Source organism: Neoarius graeffei, chromosome 1, assembly GCF_027579695.1.
Source record: "Neoarius graeffei isolate fNeoGra1 chromosome 1, fNeoGra1.pri, whole genome shotgun sequence".
NCBI classification, from domain to species: Eukaryota; Metazoa; Chordata; class Actinopteri; order Siluriformes; family Ariidae; genus Neoarius; species Neoarius graeffei.
Genome location: NC_083569.1, coordinates 111615647 through 111638109, shown reverse-complemented (window position 1 = coordinate 111638109; position 22463 = coordinate 111615647). Strand labels below are relative to the sequence as shown.

The 22463-nt window shown below is 42.7% G+C and overlaps 1 protein-coding gene across 2 annotated transcripts in view; it reads right to left on the bottom strand.

The window, feature by feature from the left end:
- Positions 1-3287: 3287 nt before the first annotated feature.
- Positions 3288-22463, bottom strand: part of ube3c (ubiquitin protein ligase E3C) — a 67062-nt gene continuing 47886 nt past the window's right edge. For both annotated transcript variants that reach the window (XM_060915219.1, XM_060915228.1), the window contains 5 exons: positions 14516-14728; positions 13224-13412; positions 9431-9497; positions 9158-9288; positions 3288-5564 (listed from right to left, as the gene is read on the bottom strand). In XM_060915219.1, the coding sequence (XP_060771202.1) occupies positions 5394-5564; positions 9158-9288; positions 9431-9497; positions 13224-13412; positions 14516-14728 (771 nt within the window). In that variant the 3' untranslated portion in view covers positions 3288-5393. The remainder of the gene's footprint in view (positions 5565-9157; positions 9289-9430; positions 9498-13223; positions 13413-14515; positions 14729-22463) is intronic.

Here is a 22463-nt window from a genome sequence, read left to right as displayed (position 1 = left end):
TAGAAAACCCTTGTACAATCATGTTAGCACAGCTGAAAACAGTTTAGCTCTTTAGAGAAGCTATAAAACTGACCTTCCTTTGAGCAGATTGAGTTTCTGGAGCATCACATTTGTGGGGTCGATTAAATGCTCAAAATGGCCAGAAAAATGTCTTGACTATATTTTCTATTCATTTTACAACTTATGGTGGTCAATAAAAGTGAGACTTTTCATGGAAAACACAAAATTGTCTGGGTGACCCCAAACTTTTGAACGGTAGTGTAAATATGCGTGAAGAATATCTAATGAAAGTTTGGTAGCCTTTCGGGTGTTCATCATATCTTCCTCTTTCCTGGTGAACAAAGAAATACTTCTGCGCATGCACAGCAGAAAACTCTCTCATTGGATATTCGCATCAGCTCCGATGTGTGACGTCATGTTGTCTCGACAACCATAACGCTCATTCTCTATTGGGTAGGGTGACGTAATACACGTAGGACAAGCGATATGCTAACAACATTGCATGCTATCGAACCAAATGAATGAAACCCACTAGAAGGGGATAGAACACGTTTTTATTCCATCGAAAAAGTTTCCCGTATGTACAATAATTCCTGATATTTCACGCCGATGACGTCACTCCTAGTGTTGGCGAACTGGCTCAAAATCAAAAGAATTTTAACAAACTTAATTTTTTTTTTGTGGATACACTTATACTGTACAGTCACCACTCGAAGATAAACTTCCTATCTTCTTACGACCATTTAATATCCTCTATATCTGTTCCTCTGCGTAAACACCATCCCATGATGAGCAAAGCATCTTTCTTTCAGCGTTAATGTGTCGCTCGTCCGAGAACCTTAATGAATTCTACGGGATTAAATGTTTTAATTCTCATATTCCAGTGTTAAATAAGTTGACCTCAGGAGCTCTAACGACGCCTGGAAATACCCGGTGCGTGTGTGAGTGTGGCGTGATTCATTGCCAGCAGCATTAAGTTTGCGAGCTGTAATCCATTATAAGGTAACAGGCCCAAATAAATCTCACCATAATTGAAATCAATCCCTCATAGCAACGGGACAAGTCAGCTTTTTAAGACCCAATTAGCCCTTTCTGTGTGCCACACGTCAGAGCCTCGCTCTCGCTCACACACACACACACACACACACACACAGAGAGAGAGAGAGAGGGACGGGTATGGAGACGATCCAAGGATGAATAAAGAAATATCCTCACTTTCTCATCTCGCACTCACATCCTCTCACTAATAGATTTACGACAAGCACACGCAGGCTTAATTTGTGTCCAGAGGACAGATCGGCCTCACGCCGTGTTTCATCACTGGATGTTTCTTTAATTATATGTCAGAGGCCATAAAACTTGGAAACGAGTTCTCCATCCACACACACACAGTAATAAAGAGTTCCCAGATCTCAATTGCAAATAAAATCCCCCAAAACATATTTAATTGTTTTTTACATACACTCTGATACATAGATATTTTCTCTGTGCTCAGAACACGCTGTTAATCATCATAATCATCATCATCTATGACTTTCAGGGCACACTGCCTGTTAAAAGTGGTGGATTTCGGAGCAGTCCGGCGTCCCGTGCCCTTCACCTTGAATTGGGATTGTAGACAGGGTAGAGTCGATTGGGTTTTTTTTTGTGTGTTGTTGTTGTTTGTTTTGTTTTCTCCATTTCTTTTTTTTTTTAATCGTTAACAGGGATGCTGCTGCGAGATCGTCCTGCTGTGTGGCGCAAAAGAGAAGAGACGAAGAAAGTGTTTCCGAAAAACACTTTGCAAGACAACGACATACTTGTATTCATTCAAAGCAAAGCAAAGCAAAAAAAAAAAAAAATAATAATAAAAATAAAAAACACCAAAAGGTGAACAGGCACGTGTTGGAGCTGGAGAGCGTAAAGTAAAGCGATGATTATTTCTCCACGTATTGATTCAGCCTTGCGAGGGTGTACGTTATTCCGTGGACAAGAGGGTGTTCTGCTTGTTCAGTACACAAAATCAACCAGGAAGAGAGAGAGACAGAAGTGCACATTTATATAAAAACCACTTACTCCAACTATAGCTTCGCAAATGTTCATAAAAATGTCACATGGCTCCTAAGGCAGAGAAACTCACACAGTCAGTCAGTCACAACCACCAGGGACGGACAAATCCATCATAAATCTATTCACCTGTCCTCAATCTAGAGCCTCAGACAGTCGTATAACAAGCGAGTTCTTTACAGTACTGTGCAAAAGTCGAATGAATTTCAACATTTAAAAAAAAAATACTATAAACAGTAAATCAGTAAGCCATAATAAATAAAAAAAATAAAAAAAAAGCAGTCTCAAGTCCAATGAGTGCAGTTTTATGCAGAAATGAGCTGTGGGTTTTACTGAGCATCTTACAGAACCAGTGTGACACTTTGACTGTCACACTTGCTTCTTCATTTTGCACCAAAACCCAGCAGCCTTCATTATGGTTTCTTTTTTCATCTGAAAAATCATCTTTTATGGATGGAATATGCTGCTCAGATACAAACTTGTTAATTTTGTGCTGGAAAAAAACCAACAAAACGAACGTCTGGAACTCTAAAATGTGTTTTTATAATGTTGGGAGTCGATAATGTAGAAGTCATACAATAGAAATCCATTTCGCCTAAGACTTTTGCACAGGACTGTATTAATGACGTGAATATTATCGACCCATCCTCCTCATCTTGTCTCTTCGGTCTTCGTTTTGCTCGAGTTGGTCACCAGTTGTGTGTTGCTGATTTGTAAAAACATACATCAGTTGTCAATTAAAAAAAAAAAAAGTTCCCGATGATGACCGGAGTGTGCAGCATGTGGCGAGTAGAACCCTAAACCTTTAAACATATGACGTGAATGGATCATTGAAACGTTCGTATGGAGGTAAAAACTGCTTTTTGATCATCAGGTAGGAGGGGAAAAAAGAAAAAAAAAAAAGAGAGGCTGTTAACTGCTTTCTCAAAAGTCTTACTGCACCTTTTAGACCTGCTCACAACTATGAATAGTTGCGCGCACACTGCAAAAAATATCGTTAAGAGATAATATCTTTAATCAGGGTGAATTTATCTACGGGCGGCACGGTGGTGTAGTGGTTAGCGCTGTCGCCTCACAGCAAGAAGGTCCGGGTTCGAGCCCTGTGGCCGGCGAGGGCCTTTCTCTGCGGAGTTTGCATGTTCTCCCCGTGTCCGCGTGGGTTTCCTCCGGGTGCTCCGGTTTCCCCCACAGTCCAAAGACATGCAGGTTAGGTTAACTGGTGACTCTAAATTGACCGTAGGTGTGAATGTGAGTGTGAATGGTTGTCTGTGTCTATGTGTCAGCCCTGTGATGACCTGGCGACTTGTCCAGGGTGTACCCCGCCTTTTGCCCGTAGTCAGCTGGGATAGGCTCCAGCTTGCCTGCGACCCTGTAGAACAGGATAAAGCGGCTAGAGATAATGAGATGAGATGAATTTATCTACCATTTCTAATTAGAACATTATCAGAACTCAAATATATTCAACAGTTATTCCACAAAATCGAGTCGTACATGAGTCGACGAGGCGCGTAGCACCGAGTTGTCTATAATCCACGCACGACGAGATTGAATGGAATAACTTTCACTGGATTTTGAGAAATGGTGCACTTATTTTTATTTTTTGCAAATTCGAGAAGTAAATTTTATACAAAACGTCCGACAAAATCATTTCCGCTTAGACTGTAAACAAACCGGCGAAATGACAGGAGCAATTTGTGGGGGAAAAAAAAAGCGATGATGATAATTCTTGAAAAATTATTTTTTAAAAAAACGTTCTTACCATCAAATACTTTCATTCCGTATTTTGTTGCCTTATTTTTTTGTGGTTTAGCTTTCGAGTAGAGTTTTTATTTCATCCTCGGTTAGTTCAGCAGCATGCTCCGCCATTTTGTTTTTCTCTACTCACGATACATGAGCTGATATCCTAGTAGTAGAGTAGCCAATCAGAGCATGCGATTGCTCATGTCCAGTGAACGTGGATAGAATAAGCTTATTTTGCTTACTTTTCAACACTTTTACTCATTTCAAGCTTTAAATTTTCTAATTCTATTGGCAGATGATTCGGCTAATTTTCAGCATTTAATTCTAGAAAGAGGCAAAATTAAAAAAAAATCATCTGCCAAGAGAATGGGAAAAAAAAATACAACTTGAAATGAGTCCTGAAAATCTTCTAATAAGAAATATTACATAAATTCACCCTTATTAAAGAAACTCTCTCTGAACAAGCTGTCATTTTTCATAGCGCACACAAGTATTAGTGCTTGAAACTTTCATCAGTCGTCATGTAAAGAGAAACTCCAACCATGTTTCCTCGTGGATGAAATTCTAAAACAAAAGTCATGCTCTTATTTTTAACATCATCACCGCCACTTCCACCTCAGACACCTGAAGGAACCAGGAGCGGAAGGAAGGAAGGAAGCAAGGCACTACGAGCTGATGCGAGTTTCCCTTTAAAACCAGCTAAAGTGGTGAGTGAAGCTGTTTAGGAATGCAAGAGCGAAAACATTCGACGCTTCAACACATACGCGAGCTTTGCTAAGCTCAAACTGACCTTATCTCGAGAACAACTTAAAATCAGTATCTGCTAGCGATTCAGAAAACTAGTGAACTAGCAGGATAGGAATGAGCAAATAAAGAAAGAAAAAGTTCAAACAGCCAATTCATTAAAGTTCGATGACTAGTGAGCCAGCAAAGAAGAGAACGAGCACGCCAGTTATTAAGCACGCTAGCTTGTTTTGCTAGCTAGTTCTTCTGTGTAAAAAAAAAATCACAAACTATATTGTACACTGTGCAAGCAGTGGCGTAGTTAATCGCGCACTATCAGTTAGGAGTTAAAACCAGAAATTCGGAACGTAATTAGCAATTTAATAGCTTCCTTTCAGAATTATGGCCAGGGCGAGAGAAAAAAAAAGAAAGGGGGGTGGAGTTTCATTGTAGCTACTGCACCACTCATTAGCAAAGCTAAAAATCACGACGTACTGCTGCTAATGCTGAACTACAAATACGAAGCGCTAAGTATGATCTCGGAGCGAGGCCCTCCGTCTTTCCTGGCGAAGCTACATCGTCCTCACGGTCACATCAGAGCGCGCGGCTAGCGTCTTGTTAATCTCGTTAGGTCTCAACGTTCTTCCAGCACCAGCGCTACAGAAATAACCGAGCAGAAATCTTTGGTGAGTTTTGGATGGCATGTCAAGATGGGCGGGGCTTTGAACGATGGCGTCTCGAGTGGTACGGTCACTTCCTCCGGCGCGGCTTTGACTCATCCCTGTTCAGGATTAAAATAAAAACTCCGTGTCCCCGTCAGATCCCCAGCATCAGCGTCCAAGTGTTTTTGTGTTGTTCTTTCGCCCGCCCCCTTGTTGGGTCGCTCAGCTGAGCTCGAAGCCCGAGGACGACTCGATGGCGTAGAGCAGCTTGCTCCTCATCAGCTGCTGGTCGCAGAACTCCGGAAGCTTGAGGAGGTTCATGCAGGTGCTGGCGGTGGGCAGGCGCTCCACATCGTTCCCCCCGTTATGGATGCAGAAGGCGGGGTAGAGCTCCTGAGGAGGGACCACAGCAAACATCAGAACAACAACAACCAGACAAACGGGACCAGCGTGGTGTGGGGCCAAACTCTCACGGTACGAGAACCTCAGTCCAAAAACATCACAAGATTAATGTAGCATTTAAAAAAAAAAAAAAAACACAGAAGGAAAGAAAAATATCAAATCTCACTGCTCTTTTCTTATTTCTGACCTTTCTGTATAATCCAGTACCTTATTTTAGTTGTTCTGAAAGATGAGAGAGAGAGAGAGAGAGAGAGAGAGAGAAAATGCAGCTACAGGGAAAGGTGGATAGTTAGTTCTTTTTCTTCCTCCCTTCATTTCTTTCTTCCCTCCTTTGCCCTCACCTTCCCTTCCTTCCTGCATTTTCTTCACTCCTTCCCTTCCTTTCTTCCTTCCTTCCCCTTTCATTTCTTTCCTTCCATCTGTTCTTCCCTCTCTCCTTTACTCTGACCTTCCCTTCCTTCCTTCCTTCCCCTTTCATTTCTTTCCTTCCATCTGTTCTTCCCTCTCCTTTACTCTGACCTTCCCTTCCTTCCTTCCTTCCCCTTTCATTTCTTTCCTTCCATCTGTTCTTCCCTCTCCTTTACTCTGACCTTCCCTTCCTTCCTTCCTTCCTTCCCCTTTCATTTCTTTCCTTCCTTCTGTTCTTCCCTCTCCCCTTTACTCTCACCTTCCCTTCCTTCCTGCATTTTCTTCACTCCCTCCCTTCCTTTCTTCCTTCCCCTTCATTTCTTTCCTTTCTTCTGTTCTTCCCTCTCTCCTTTACTCTGACTTTCCCTTCCTTTCTTCCTTCCTTCCCCTTTCATTTCTTTCCTTCCTTCTGTTCTTTCTTCCCTCCTTTGCCCTCAATTTCCCTTCCTTCCTGCATTTTCTTCACTCCTTCCCTTCCTTCCCCTTTCATTTCTTTCCTTCCTTCTGTTCTTCCCTCTCTCCTTTACTCTCACCTTCCCTTCCTTCCTGCATTTTCTTCACTCCTTCCCTTCCTTCCTTCCTCTTTCATTTCTTTCCTTCCTTCTGTTCTTCCCTCTCTTCTTTACTCTGACCTTCCCTTCCTTCCTGCATTTTCTTCACTCCTTCCCTTCCTTTCTTCCCCTTTCATTTCTTTCCTTCCTTTTGTTCTTTCCTCTCTCCTTTACTCTGACCTTCCCTTCCTTCCTGCATTTTCTTCACTCCTTCCTCCCTCCCTCACTCCCTTCCTTCCGTTCTTCCTTCTCTCCTTTGCTCTCACCTTCCCTGCATTTTTCATTCCTTCCTCCTTCCCTCTCTCAATCCATTTCTTTCTTCTTTCCCCTCCTTCTGTTCTTCCTTCCTTTATTTCTTTCTTCCTTCTTTGCTCCCTCCTTCCCTCATTTCTTTCTTCTCTTCTTTCCTTCATTTATTTCCTTTTCCCCTTCTTTCCTTCCTTCCTTCCCTCCCTCATTTCTTTCTTATTCCCTTCCTTCCTACATCTTTCTTTCTTTCTTTCTTTCTTTCTTTCTTTCTTTCTTTCTTTCTTTCTTTCTTTCTTCCCTCCCTCCCACCAGTGTTGAGATGATGTTGATCAAACATGTAGAAGTTTGGTCTAAGAGATGAATTTTATGGTGCCCCTGAAGCAGACCACCATCGGCCCCTGAGAGCTGTAAATCTCTCCAGTCTGATGGGATGTGAGAGTCACACTGACCGCTCTTCATCACTAAAATCATCACCGCGCCTGACGGATAATACCCAGCAGGTCATCGCTGTCACAAAATCCCACACACATTCTGGCTGACTTTTAGCGACTGCCCGTGTGCCGGGGTTAGAACCCGATTAAAACCGATCTCGGGGTTCTGCTTTAACAGCTCCATTTTTCTAACAATTAACGTATTAAAGTATCGTTGCTTATCGAGGAAGTGTCAGAGCAGGAGCCATCTCTGTGAGAAAAGGGTTTCCATCATCGGATTTAAACGGCTTCCCGTGACAGGGCCATTTCTCCCTTAATGAATCCCCGCATGTTTAACGGCACCTCATTAAGGCCGCAATGGCTGGAGATGAGGGAGAGGTGAGAGGGCACCGGGGCTTGGACGTGGCGTCTCCCGCCGTCTTCTCTCTCTCGGCGCTCGCTGCCTGCCAGCCCTCCCTCCATCTCCCCCCCCCCCGTCCACTCCAAAGTCAAATTCATTAAAAAGACTCTTAATTCTTGCCAGATAAAGTTTGAAGAAGTTTTCCTCCGTGTTTTCATCCAGAGTGAGAACATGAAGCTAAGAACCCGGAAGCGCTTTCTGGTGAGAACAAGTTTGAACATTTGGAATCAGAGCATGAACATGTTTTAAAAAAAAAAAAAAGTCCATAACCAAACTGCACACTTTTTCATCAACCACCAGGACACGGTTTATATATGAAGTGGACTGAGCCCCCATCTCAGTACACTCCCTTCATCACTTCCTCCTTCACTTCCTTCCTCCCTCCCTCACTTCCTTCTTCCCTCACGCCCTCCGTTCATCCCTCCCTCACTTCCTTCCTTCTTCACTCACGTCCTCCCTCCCTCCCTCCCTCCCTTCATCCCTCTCTTACTCCCTCCCTCACTTCCTCCCTTCTTCCCTCACTTCCTCCCTTCTTCCCTCACTTCCTCCCCTCACTTCTTCCCTCCCATCCTCCCTCACTTCCTCCCTACCTCACTTCCTTCGTCCCTCTTCCTCCCTCACTTCCTCTCACTGTCTATCCCATCATCTCTTCCTTCCTCCTGCTGTCTATGCCTCCCTCTCTTCCTTCTTCTCTTACTCTCTCACTTACTCCCTTCGTCCCTCCCTCACTTCGTCCCTCTTACTCCCTCACTTCCTCCCTTCTTCCCTCACTTCCTCCCTTCCATCCTCCCTTCTTCCCTCCCTACCTCACTTCCTTCGTCCCTCTTCCTCCCTCACTTCCTTCCTTCTTCCCTCACTTCCTCCCTTCTTCCCTCCCTACCTCACTTCCTTCGTCCCTCTTCCTCCCTCACTTCCTTCCTTCTTCCCTCACTTCCTCCCACTGTCTATCCTGTCATCTCTTCCTTCTTCTCTTACTCTCTCACTTACTCCCTTCGTCCCTCCCTCACTTCGTCCCTCTTACTCCCTCACTTCCTCCCTTCTTCCCTCACTTCCTCCCTTCCATCCTCCCTTCTTCCCTCCCTACCTCACTTCCTTCGTCCCTCTTCCTCCCTCACTTCCTTCCTTCTTCCCTCACTTCCTCCCTTCTTCCCTCCCTACCTCACTTCCTTCGTCCCTCTTCCTCCCTCACTTCCTTCCTTCTTCCCTCACTTCCTCCCACTGTCTATCCTGTCATCTCTTCCTTCTTCTCTTACTCTCTCACTTACTCCCTTTGTCCCTTCCTCACTTCGTCCCTCTTACTCCGTCCCTCCCTCCCTTCATCCCTCATTTCCTTCTTTCCTCCCTCCCTCACTTCCTTTGTCCCGCCTTCCCTCATTTCCTTCTTTCCTCCCTCCCTCACTTCCTTTGTCCCGCCTTCCCTCATTTCCTCCCTCCCTTCCCCTATGAAGTTGTCGTGTGCTGTGAATATTTTTTTACACACATATTTCCAGAAAACAAACAAACAAACAAACAAAAACTGATATGATATATTACTTATGTACTAACTTTAAATCCCAGCAGAGGAGGACGTGAGCAGCTGGTGACGAACTTGAGCAGCTTGCGTTTCTCCTCGTCGCTGAAATTCTCCACCACCTCCCAGAAGATCTTGATGACTGGGTGAGTGGGCGAGTAACCTCCTGCACACAAGTGATCACTCAGTCAGCTGTGTTTTTAAACGTTTTATGCAGAACTCGAGTCGCCGGAAGTGAAGCGGACAGTAACAGTGACTGTGCTAGGTATAATTAAACTGTAATAACATGTGGAGGGGTGTGGGTGTACCTGAGTAATTGGTGAACTTCTTCAGGTCATCCAGACAGATAGGCACATGTGCACCGGAGATCAGAACCTGAGAGATATGATCAACATGGAAATCAGTCAGCACACACACAAGCGCGCACACACACGTAAACTGCCCATGACTGTGTCCACAGCTATAGAGATGTGTTTTGATTCTCTATGCTGATGTATTTCCTTTTGAAACAGGAAACCAGAGTGACAGTGTGTTCTGAAGTGTTTAACGGAACAGCCAATAGCGTGTGAGATGCACCACACTCCACTCCATCCTAAACAATCTGACAGCTAAATAAAGAGAACAGCAAGAGTGTGTCTCTCAACAACACATGGTACTGTGAAAAAAGTATTTCTGAGTTCCTCAATTTTATACAGTGGTGCTTGAAAGTTTGTGAACCCTTTAGAATTTTCTATATTTCTGCATCAATATGACCGAAAACATCATCAGATTTTCACACAAGTCCTAAAAGTAGATAAAGAGAACCCAGTTAAACAAATGAGACAAAAATATTATACTTGGCCATTTATTTATTGAGGAAAATGATCCAATATTACATATCTGTGAGCGGCAAAAGTATGTGAACCTCTAGGATCAGCAGTTAATTTGAAGGTGAAATTAGAGTCAGGTGTTTTCAATCAATGGGATGACAATCAGGTGTGAGTGGGCACCCTGTTTTATTTAAAGAACAGGGATCTATCAAAGTCTGATCTTCACAACACATGTTTGTGGAAGTGTATCATGGCACGAACAAAGGAGGTTTCTGAGGACCTCAGAAAAAGCGTTGTTGATGCTCATCAGGCTGGAAAAGGTTACAAAACCATCTCTAAAGAGTTTGGACTCCACCAATCCACAGTCAGACAGATTGTGTACAAATGGAGGAAATTCAAGACCATTGTCAAGACATACTTTTGCCACTCACAGATATGTAATATTGGATCATTTTCCTCAATAAATAAATGACCAAGTATAATATTTTTGTCTAATTTGTTTAGTTTTAGGACTTGTGTGAAAATCTGATGAGGTTTTAGGCCATATTTATGCAGAAATATAGAAAATTCTAAAGCGTTCACAAACTTTCAAGCACCACTGTACACAGTAGTTTCTGCTCGTCGGCGGCGGCTGTCCATCGCTAGCGATGATGACTGCTTCATTAGGATGAAACGCAGAAACGCAGATGGGCTGCGATTTCCTAATGAAGTGCCTTGCACAGTAAGGTAAGACAAATGATGTCGTGCCCCCATCGTGTTGTCTCTCTGGACCTCCAGACCTGATGCCATAAAACTGCCACAGACCTGACGGGTATGGAACCTGCCCCACAGTGACAACTGACTTGCCATCCGTTGGCCATTTGAGTGGCTCTTCCGCATGCTATCTGGTGGTGTGCCATTGACCCTGTTGGGTTCATCTGCCACACTGCACCGAAAAGCGCCCTGCTGCCAGCACCTTATTGGTGATGTACTGTTTAACCCGTAGCTGGAACCCAAGCAGGTGCTACCACTCCGGATCAGAGTGGACCTAGGAGCAATGGTGATTTAAGGAGTAACTCCACTTTCCCCAGTACTCAAGTCCTCCCGGACCTGAGACTCACCACCGGTTGCAGTTTAAAGTCATACCCAGGACCAACTAAACATGACTACAGTGCCTTGAAAAAGTATTCATACCCCTTGAACTTTTTCACATTTTTCCACCTTACAACCACGAAGTTAAAAGTTTTTTATTGAGATTTTATGTGATAGACCAACACAGAGTAGCACATAATTGTGAAGTGAAACGAAAATGATAAATGGTCTTCAAAATTTTAAACAAATAAAAATCTGAAAAATGTGGTGTGCATTAGTATTCAGCCCCCTGTACTCTGATACCTCTAAATACAATCCAGTGCAATCAATTGCCTTCAGAAGTAATTTAATTAGTTAATAGAGTCCTACTGTGTGTAATTTACTCTCAGCATAAATACACTTGTTCTGTGAAGGCCTCAGTGGTTTGTTAGAGAACACTGAAGAACAAACAGCATCCTGGAGACCAAAGAACTCACCAGACAGGTCAGGGATAAAGTTCTGGAGAAGTTTAAAGCAGGGTTAGGTTATTAAAAATATCCCAAGCTCTGAACATCTCAAGAAGCACTGTTCACTCCATCATTCAAAAATGGAAAAAGGATGGCACAACATGGCCGTCCACCTAAACTGACAGAGCGAGCAAGGAGAGCACTGGTCAGAGAAGCAGCCAAGAGGCCCATGATCACTCTGGAGGAGCTGCAGAAATCCACAGCTCAGGTGGGAGAATCTGTGCACAGGACAACTATAAGTCGTACACTCCACAAATCTGGCCTTTTTGGAAGAGTGGCAAGAAGAAAGCCATTGTTGAAAGACAGGCATAAGAAGCCATGTAGGGGACACAGCAAACATGTGGAAGAAGGTGCTTTGGTCAGATGAGACCAAAGTTGAACTTTTTGGCCTAAATGCAAAGCGCTATGTGTGGCGGAAAACTAACACTGCTCATCACCCTGCACACACCATCCCCACTGTGAAACATGGTGGTGGCAGCATCATGCTATGGGGATGCTTTTCTTCAGCAGGGACAGGGAAGCTGGTCAGAGTTGATGGGAAGATGGATGGAGCTAAATACAGGGCAATCCTGGAAGAAAACCTGTTGGAGGCTGCAAAAGACTTGAGACTGGGAAGGAGATTCACCTTCCAGCAAGACAATGACCCTAAACATACAGCCAGAGCTACAATGGGATGGTTTAGATCAAAGAATATTCATGTGTTAGAATGGCCCAGTCAAAGTCCAGACCTAAATCCCATTGAGCATCTGTGGCAAGACTTGAAAATTGCTGTTCACAGACGCTCTCCATCCAATCTGGCTGAGCTTGAGCTATTTTGCAAAGAAGAATGGGCAAAAATTTCAGTGTCTAGATGTGCAAAGCTGGTAGAGACATACCACAAAAGACTTGCAGCTGTAATTGCAGCAAAAGGTGGCTCTACAAAGTACTGACGCAGGGGGGCTGAATACTAATGCACACCACATTTTTCAGATTTTTATTTGTTTAAAATTTTGAAGACCATTTATCATTTTCGTTTCACTTCACAATTATGTGCTACTCTGTGTTGGTCCATCACATAAAATCTCAATAAAAAAAACTTTTAAGCTTGTGGTTGTAAGGTGGAAAAATGTGAAAAAGTTCAAGGGGTATGAATACTTTTGCAGGGCACTGTAGATATATATTCAATCATCTTGAAATGACTTCTTCCTGTTTCCTGCGAGTACTGCGACGTATCTCTGGCTGTTACCCTAATTTACTGTAGAGTTAATGCAAGTGCTAACAAGTTCTTGTCTAGAAATTCAGCACTTCTTGTACGTCGCTCTGGATAAAAGCGTCTGCTAACGGTAATGTTACATCATGTACAAAAACAGGTTTATTTGCCACATGGTTTTATTCCAGTGCCAATCTGAAACACACTCCATCTCTGCTCAGCTCACTGACGAACACGAATGGAGTACAGGAGGATCAAACTCAAACGAGATTTAGTTTCTCCAACACTAAGGGAGATTTATAAGGGAAAAAAAAACAACAACTCAGAAACACTTGTTTTAATTTTACTCCTCATTAGTGTTGTTCAAGCATTTCCTTTCATCATCAGTTCCCTTCTTCTACACTTCTGGTATCATTCCATAGATTATTTCTTATCTTAATTGTAGAAAGTGCTGGAGAGAAAGGAATCAGCTAAAAATAGCATGTGTGTGAAAGTTGTTGGATGTGTGTGTTTGACTGAGCATTACCTGTATCTCCTGCTGGTCAAACATGCGCAGCCATTCGAGGTTGAGCACGTTGGCCAGGCCCTGTCTGAACGCCAGGCAGTGAGCTCGGATCTGTTTGTTCAGACGGTAATCGGCCACTAAATGGATGTAGGCGATGCGGTTCGCCGTGGTAACCGGGATGTCCTTCCCCCCGAGCTTTAACTCAACCACCTGGAAAAGCAGAATGAGTCAGAATTAGAGAGGGGAAAAAAATCAAACCATGGAGTGATGTAGGAACAACTTCAGTTTCATTCATATTAAATGGAGTTTACTGGCTTTACAGCAGAGTTCAGATAAAAACAAGTTTCACAATGAGCTTCAGACATCGTATGTGGAAATGAGCCGATTCACACGCCGCCGATGTTTTTTATTCACAAAGCGTCCTGCATTTCCATCCGTTTAACAGAGACTAGACGATCATCAGACACGGGTCTTGACTTTTTTTTTTTAATTACTTCAGCACTGACACACAGCATGGAGACGATGACGACGATTACACACAAGTGGGGATTTTATTGGATTCTGCTTCTCACTTCGATTATAATGTAGATACGATGAGCCAGGTGTTTAAAACTGATGGGGGGAGGGTAGAGAAAAACAGATGGAGAGAGAGAGAGAGAGAGAGAGAAATATTGAATGAGAGACAGAGAGAGATAGACAGAGGGACTGACAAAGAAGAGAGAGAGAAGAGGTAGATAAAGATACAGAAAGAGAGAAAAAACAGTGAGAGAAAGATGTGAGATAGAGACAGACAGATGGGGAAGAGAGAGAGAGAGAGAGACAGACAGACAGATGGAGAGAGAGAGACATGGGGAGACAGAGAGAGACAGACAGATGAGAAGAGAGAGAGACAGAGAGAGAGACAGATGGGGAGACAGAGACAGACGGGAGAGAGAGAGACAGATGGGGAAGAGAAAGAGACAGACAGATGGGAAGAGAGAGATTGGGAGACAGAGACGGGGAAGAGAGAGAGAGACAGACAGAGGGGAAGACAGAGAGACAGACAGACAGGGAGAGAGAGAGATGGGGAGACAGAGAGAGACAAACAGACATAGATGGGGAGAGGGAGAAAGACAGACAGATGGAGAGAGAGCGATGGGGAAACAGAGAGAGAGAGAGAGAGAGACAGACAGACAGACAGATGGAGGAGAGAGAGAGAGACAGAGTGCATGAGACAGATTTGGGGGGAAGAAAGAGAGAGAGAGAGAGAGAGAGAGAGAGAGAGAGAGATATGGGGGGGGACAGACAGAGAGGGACAGAATCTGATCTCTAACCTGAGCTTCTCCCAGATCGTTGTTGACGATGGTGAAGTTTAGTCCCAGGTCCTCCACATCTCCCTCGTAGCTCTTGAGGAACAGAAGGTTCCGGTACATCTCAGGGTCGAGTGAGGCCAGGTGATGAATATCCACGTCAGCGCTGGTCCCGAGCAGCTTGGACAGGAAGAAACTAGCAAATGGCAGCTCCACTAACATGTTCTCATACAGAGCCTGAGAGAGAGAGAGAGAGAGAGAGAGAGAGAGATTACTAACATGATAAAGTATCAGCATGGACCTGAGGGCCGTCGATGGACAAACGTAAAGAAACCTTTATGTAAGGGGCATAGAAATGACAAAAAACTACTCAATCACTGAATACACAGTGGGCACTGCAGATCATTTTATAAATAACTACTTTAAAACACTGTGTATATTCAACATTTATTTTCTCTATTCGTCCACTGGTCCAAATCTTAAGAAAACTTGACACTCAGCGTCAAAGCCACCACCACTACAACCCAAAACCCACGGCATGTTTGATTCACTTCCTGCAGCTGAGACGATTCAGAATCAAATCACTTTCTCACTAGACGAGACGAGACTCTGCTCTCTTGGACCAGAGTGTGATTGCTGTGTTCTCAGCTACTTAAAGAACTGCAGCGAGAGAGAACAAACCAGGCTTTCATTTAAATATACTAAACACTGCACGCAGTGCTGTGAAAAAGTATTTGCCCCTCCTGATTTTCTCCATGTCTCATACTAAATAGTTTCCGATCCTCATATACAACGCAAGATGTAATATAAGACAAGGAAACAAAAACAGTTTTGGAAGTGAAAAAAGGTAACACATGATCCATGTGAAAAAGTCACTGTTTAAGGGCTGGAAGTAATCGAGTGAGTAGAGTCTAAATAAACCCAATTATTATTTAAATTTAGTTAATTGAGTAACTCCTCTCATCTCATCATCTCTAGCCGCTTTATCCTGTTCTACAGGGTCGCAGGCAAGCTGGAGCCTATCCCAGCTGACTACGGGCGAAAGGCGGGGTACACCCTGGACAAGTCGCCAGGTCATCACAGGGCTGACACATAGACACAGACAACCACTCACACTCACATTCACACCTACGGTCAATTTAGAGTCACCAGTTAACCTAACCTGCATGTCTTTGGACTGTGGGGGAAACCGGAGCACCCGGAGGAAACCCACGCGGACACGGGGAGAACATGCAAACTCCACACAGAAAGGCCCTCGCCGGCCCCGGGGCTCGAACCCGGACCTTCTTGCTGTGAGGCGACAGTGCTAACCACTACACCACCGTGCCACTAAGGGGGCAATTACTTTTTCTCACAGGGCCAGCTGTGGGTGGATAACTTTTTCTGAGCAATAAATGAAAATCATTTTAAAAAAAAAAAAAACTGTTTTTACTCATTTATATTTGTCACATAAATTTTTTGTTGAAAACCTGAAACAATTCAGTCTGACAAATAATGGGGGAGGTAGGTGGGGGGGGGGGAATATTAATAATATCAGGAGGATTGGGGTGCAAATACTTTTTCACAGCACCGTATATGAAAGCTAAAGGTACAGTTTAATACGTTTCCCTGAGAGTGGTTTCCATATGATATACGCGCAACAACAAATTACCCCCACGGGACAAATGAAGCCTATTCAATTCAATTACATTCAATTCACCAGAAACAATTTTAACTTCTCCGGACAATTACCAATCCCAGCAGAACAATATTCCTGCTCGTTCGCTTTTACAAAATGGAGAGACACGAAGAATAAGAATCAGCAATCCCAAACTTTCCCAACATCAGTCCTGACCTTGACCCGAAACAGGACCAGTCATAAAAGAGCTGCAGCTAATGCAGTGGAGCAGTGCTTTAAAAAAAAAAAAAAAAGCCCATTTCAGGACATTAAAATATACAGAGCTCGTATAAAGGATTGCACTCACCCTCCCGAACACATCAGCTAAATGGATTATAAATTTCCCAAATCTCCATAATGCACGCATTGAAAACACACAGGCAGCTCGTAAATCAGGGCATTTTTCTAAACACAGGTTAATTGTGTGACTTGGGAGGGAGGGGTTTAAAAAAAAAAAAAAATCTCACGTCACATTTTTTATGCAAAAATAATCCACTTAGCGGCAGCTAGCCTTCACTCCTGCGTTAAAATGGGAGCGTATGTGACGTACGCAAGGCCCCTTGAAACCTATCAATAATGCCGCTGCCGGGAACAAGCAACAGTAAGAACACAGAGGCAGAAATGGCGACTGTTTTTCAGGCAGCTGCATTATTTATTGCTGTTTATTGCTAGAAATTGTGCCAAAATGACTCGGGATTAAAAAAAAAAATAAGAGGAAAAAAAAAAGGATTAATGGCACCAGTGGCTTTTAATATCAGTGAGTGCCGTGGCAGGGTAATTAATGCAAATCGCAGCTCCATCAGTGCAGCCTGAACGCCGGCGACTTTAAACGCCTGCCTTCTGTTCGCTGCCAGGTGAATTTGTTAATTTATAGCATTAAGAATCGATAAAAAAATATATATATATCAGAATGCTTGAAGAATGTTGATGCCATCAGTCTGAGAGTGACCTTCTCTTTCGCAGAGAAACTTTCCGCTGGGAAGAGTGAGCAGTAGGAAAAGTGTTGGGGAAAATAAGAGCTAAAGAACCGGAAACTATTTCTGCATTAAATACACGACTTCAACTGCTTCTGGTGCTTTTTCAGAGAAAGAAGTGTGTATCGCTTATACACCGGTTTTACGGTGCACTACTGGGGTAGCCACCTCATCACACGATACCATTTTTATTCTTAAAGGAATGATTCATTTTACATTTATAGCATTATCCAAAGCAACTCACAGGTGTCTCGATCAATAAATACATCGTCATACTGGTTCACTAGGTCAGTACTGTCAGGACCAAAACCCAAATGGGGAGGTTAGGACAGTGTGGGGGAAAATAAATACAATTTAAAAAAGGTCTTTAGTCATCACTTGAAGACCAAGGTGACTCAGCTGTTCGAGCAGCGAGGGGAAGTTCATTCCACCACCTCGGCACCACATCAGAGAATTTAGATTCTTAAGGTAATGATTCGATATGATACAATTTTGATTCTTAAGGTAATGATTCGATATGATACAATTTTGATTCTTAAGGTAATGATTTGAGAATTTAGATTCTTAACGTAATGATTCAATAAGATCATTGTGATTCTTAAGGTAATGATTCGATATGATACAATTTTGATTCTTAAGGTAATGATTCGATAAGATCATTTTGATTCTTAAGGTAATGATTCAATACGATACAATTTTGATTCTTAAGGTAATGATTCGATAAGATCATTTTGATTCTTAAGGTAATGATTCAATACGATACAATTTTGATTCTTAAGGTAATGATTCGATATGATACAATTTTGATTCTTAAGGTAATGATTCGATAAGATCATTTTGATTCTTAAGGTAATGATTCAATACGATACAATTTTGATTCTTAAGGTAATGATTTGAGAATTTAGATTCTTAACGTAATGATTCAATAAGATCATTTTGATTCTTAAGGTAATGATTCGATATGATACAATTTAGATTCTTAAGGTAATGATTTGAGAATTTTGATTCTTAAGGTAATGATTCGATATGATACAATTTTGATTCTTAAGGTAATGATTCGATATGATACGACTGATTCTTAAGGTAATGATTCAATAAGATCATTTTGATTTTTAAGGTAATGATTCGATATGACAGTTTTGATTCTTAAGGTAATGATTTGAGAATTTTGATTCTTAAGGTAATGATTCAATATGATACAATTTAGATTCTTAAGGTAATGATTCGATAAGATCATTTTGATTCTTAAGGTAATGATTCAATATGATACAATTTTGATTCTTAAGGTAATGATTCGATATGATATGACTGATTCTTAAGGTAATGATTTGATATGATACAATTTCGATTCTTAAGGTAGTGATTCGATAAGATCATTTTGATTCTTAAGGTAATGATTCAATATGATACAATTTTGATTCTTAAGGTGATGATTCGATATGATATGACTGATTCTTAAGGTAATGATTTGATATGATACAATTTCAATTCTTAAGGTAATGATTCGATAAGACCATTTTGATTCTTAAGGTAATGATTTGAGAATTTAGATTCTTAAGGTAATGATTCAATAAGATCATTTTGATTCTTAAGGTAATGATTCGATATGATACAATTTTGATTCTTAAGGTAAAGATTCGATATTTGATGATATCGATTTGATGAGATCACTGAATCTGATTCAATATGATATGATTGTGATTCTTAAGGTACTGAGTCACATTTTGATGGTGTGATGACCAAGAGTTACTGTTACCACAGCAAAGCTGATTATTTTCCTGTAAGAATGCCACCCTGTACTTTTACTTGGTACTCAATTATAGTTGTGTTTCAGGTTTGTGAACGGTCCACAAACCACGTCAGTTCTTGTTCTTACATTACAGCAGGTCTAAACAGTCATTCCCTCACCAGTCTTTTTTTGCCTTTCTCTTGATATTAATAATAATTAAAAAAACCTTATCTGACTGTTACAGAGCCGACACTGGAGACTCCTTCTATAAACGCGAAAACATCACCATATCAATGATTACGTTTTCTGTTTTTTCATTTGTTCAAGTGGTGTACAAGTTGTTTCTGTAGAAATGACAACAAAGTAGAACAAGCGTGTTAATATAACCCTTGCTATTTTTGATGCGCATCTTACTTTTTATCCGTTTCTAGCTACACTTCATAGCTTTACAGATCCTTCCAACATTTTCATTTACAACTGGAGCATCTCTACCGTGCTTGTATTGTTGAGAAACGTGGTGTAAATACGGACCAGACACAACTCCTCCATGAGCAGGGTTGGGCCCCGGGTCTAAATATTAGCACAATCAATTCCTCCCTGCAATAAACAACGTCTCAACGCCTGATATCTGATCACCGTTATGACGTTATCCTTTTAACGAGTCCACCTTTAAAACAAAGCGGTAATAAATTCAGCGAGTAGTTTAAACACTTTCTTCCGAGTCCATCAAAGCCTGAGCGCGAGTGTATCGCATTAGCCTCGGCAACACTAACAGACCTTAATCATTAATTAGTATAACGAATGCTTAACGCTGTGTGTGTGTGTGTGTGTGTGTGTGTGTGTGTGTGTGTGTGTTTGATACAGCAACAGTGATGTAATTCTAATCTACGTCAGGTGCCTTTATACCAGCACTAAACAAATATCAATAGCCCACTCTTCCTGCCACTCGGCGGCATATTTATGGAGAGAGAAAGAGGGTTAATTGAAAGTCAAATTCAAATTAATCTCCCAAACCTTAATTGCCTGAGCCATTAGTGGCCAAGTGAATGGAGGAGGGGCTCATTTCTCACTGTGAGCTCCTCGCTGAACAGGAAGTGTGTGTGTGTGTGTGTGTGGTTAAGGGTCTCTAATAAGTGGCCCGATTTGCCTCGTCAGGAACTGCGTGGATGCTCGTGACTGTAAAACAGATCAAAACTCTATTAGCGGCAGAAAGGGTTCAGGTTATTTACGACGCCAGCTGATTTAGCTACACAAACACGGCCGGAGAAGCGGCGACTAATGGAGGGCCGTAGTCGAGGAGACGAGCTGAGGGGCTCGTGGTGTGAGCTCATTAATTTATACACGGCGGCTCTATTTTATACACGAACTCTGCAGGCAAGGTGCATTAATGAAACTTTAAAAACATTACGCTGATAATCAACAGCAACAGAGTTCCTGTTTCAGTGATCTGAAGAAGGCGGAGTTATTAACCAAACCTCGGACATTCAGCATTTCGGTCTGCGCGTTGAGGAGTGGAACGAACTTCAGGAGCGCGTTTCTGATTCTGTTCACGAAGAGAACACTGAAGACCCAAAGCTGAAATTGTGCCTGCAGTGACCTTATAAATGAAAAGCATTTTGGTACGGTCTGTTCAGACACCACTTAGGCTTAGACCGTTAATTGAAAATGACCTATGACCTTCATCAAATGATTCACAATCAGCGCTTCGGTCCTGTGGGTACATGTGTGACGAAGAAAAAGAAAACAAAGACCTGGAACGATGAAGGTGGTGAAAGGTGAAGTTAAGGAAGGTAATCACAGAGAAAAGGAAGGAAAGTTTGAGGGGAAAAAAAAAAAGACAGGACGGGAACATATGGGACCATACAGGACGGGAAAATACAGGACGGGACCGGAAAATACAGGAAGTAATGGGACCATACAGGATGGAAAATATGGGATAGTACAGGAAAAAGACAGGACAAGACAAGGAAGTCTAGAGAAGACAGAAAAGCAACTGGAAGTGAATTAAAAGACAAGGGAGTAAAAGAAGGAAAACAATAATAAAAACAAAAACCACTAACAGAGATGGAGAAGAAAAAAAAATAACGACCAAATAAAGACACATGAGCAGGCGGTGAAGAGGACACATGTGAAAGCAGTTAGGAGGAAAAACCCGTCAGATGAAACGGTGTCCATATTTAACACGCAGCTGAAAGCCAGTCGAGACTGGAACTAATCTCTGAGAACTGATACTGGGTTTTGTTGACTGTTCCAATCTAATCATCATCATTTGCTCATTTCTTGGTATAATCCAGTGCTAATAAAAGACGCAAGTGCAGGTCAACACAACACTGTGCCTTATCACCAGCTCTCTGCGCTCAGACAGACGCAGAGCACAAATCAAACACTTCCTTTGTTACTGCAGTCTGACACAGCCGCTTAATAATTCATCCAGACCATGCTATCGTGGTGTACGCTGTTCTAACCCACAAGACCAGCTAGCTCACTGTTAGCCATGTAGCAGAGGAAGAATACACTCCAATAACACAGGGGATTCAACAAACGTCCGCAGATTCCTCACTTTGAAAGGTCCGAAGACCAACAGCTATCTTTTAACCTTTAGATCTCAACCATTAGTGTTTACATTATGCCAATAAATTAGATCAAAGTGGTTTTGTTTCATACTAGTGCTTCATGTTAGCTAGACTGGCAGCTGGACCAGTAGCTAGATTGTAACTAGCCCAATAGCTGGACCAGTAGCTGGATTGGAACTGGTTCAGTAGCTGGACCAAAAGCTAGCCCTGTAGCGAGATTGTAACTGGCCCAGTAGCTGGATTGGAACTGTACCAGTAGCTGGACCAGGAACTAGCCCTGTAGCTGGACCAGGAGCTAGGCCAATAGCTGGACCAGTAGCTGGACTGGAACTAGCCCAAAGGCTGGACTAATAGCTGAACTAGTAGCTACCCCTGTAGCTAGATTAGAATTATCCCCATAGCTAGACCAGAACTGTACCAATAGCTGGACCAGGAACTAGCCCAGTAGCTGGACTAGAACTAGCCCAAAAGCTGGATCAGTAGCTAGGCTCAGTAGCTGGACTGGAACTGGACCAGTAGCTGGACTGGAACTTGCCCAAAAGCTGGACCAGTAACTAGCCCAGTAGCTGTACTATTAGTTGGACCAGTTGCTAGATTGTAACTAGCCCAATAGCTGAACCAGTAGCCAGATTGGAACTGGTTCAGTAGCTGGACCAAAAGCTAGCCCTGTAGCGAGATTGGAACTGGCCCAGTAGCTGGACTGGAACTAGCCCTGTAGCTGGACCAGGAACTAGCCCTGTAGCTGGACCAGGAACTAGCCCTGTAGCTGGACCAATAGCTGGATTGGAACTATCCCAAAAGCTGGACCAGGAACTAGCCCAGTAGCTGTACTATTAGTTGGACCAGTTGCTAGATTGTAACTAGCCCAATAGCTGAACCAGTAGCCAGATTGGAACTGGTTCAGTAGCTGGACCAAAAGCTAGCCCTGTAGCGAGATTGTAACTGGCCCAGTAGCTGGATTGGAACTGTACCAGTAGCTGGACTGGAACTAGCCCTGTAGCTGGACCAGGAACTAGCCCAGTAGCTGGACCAATAGCTG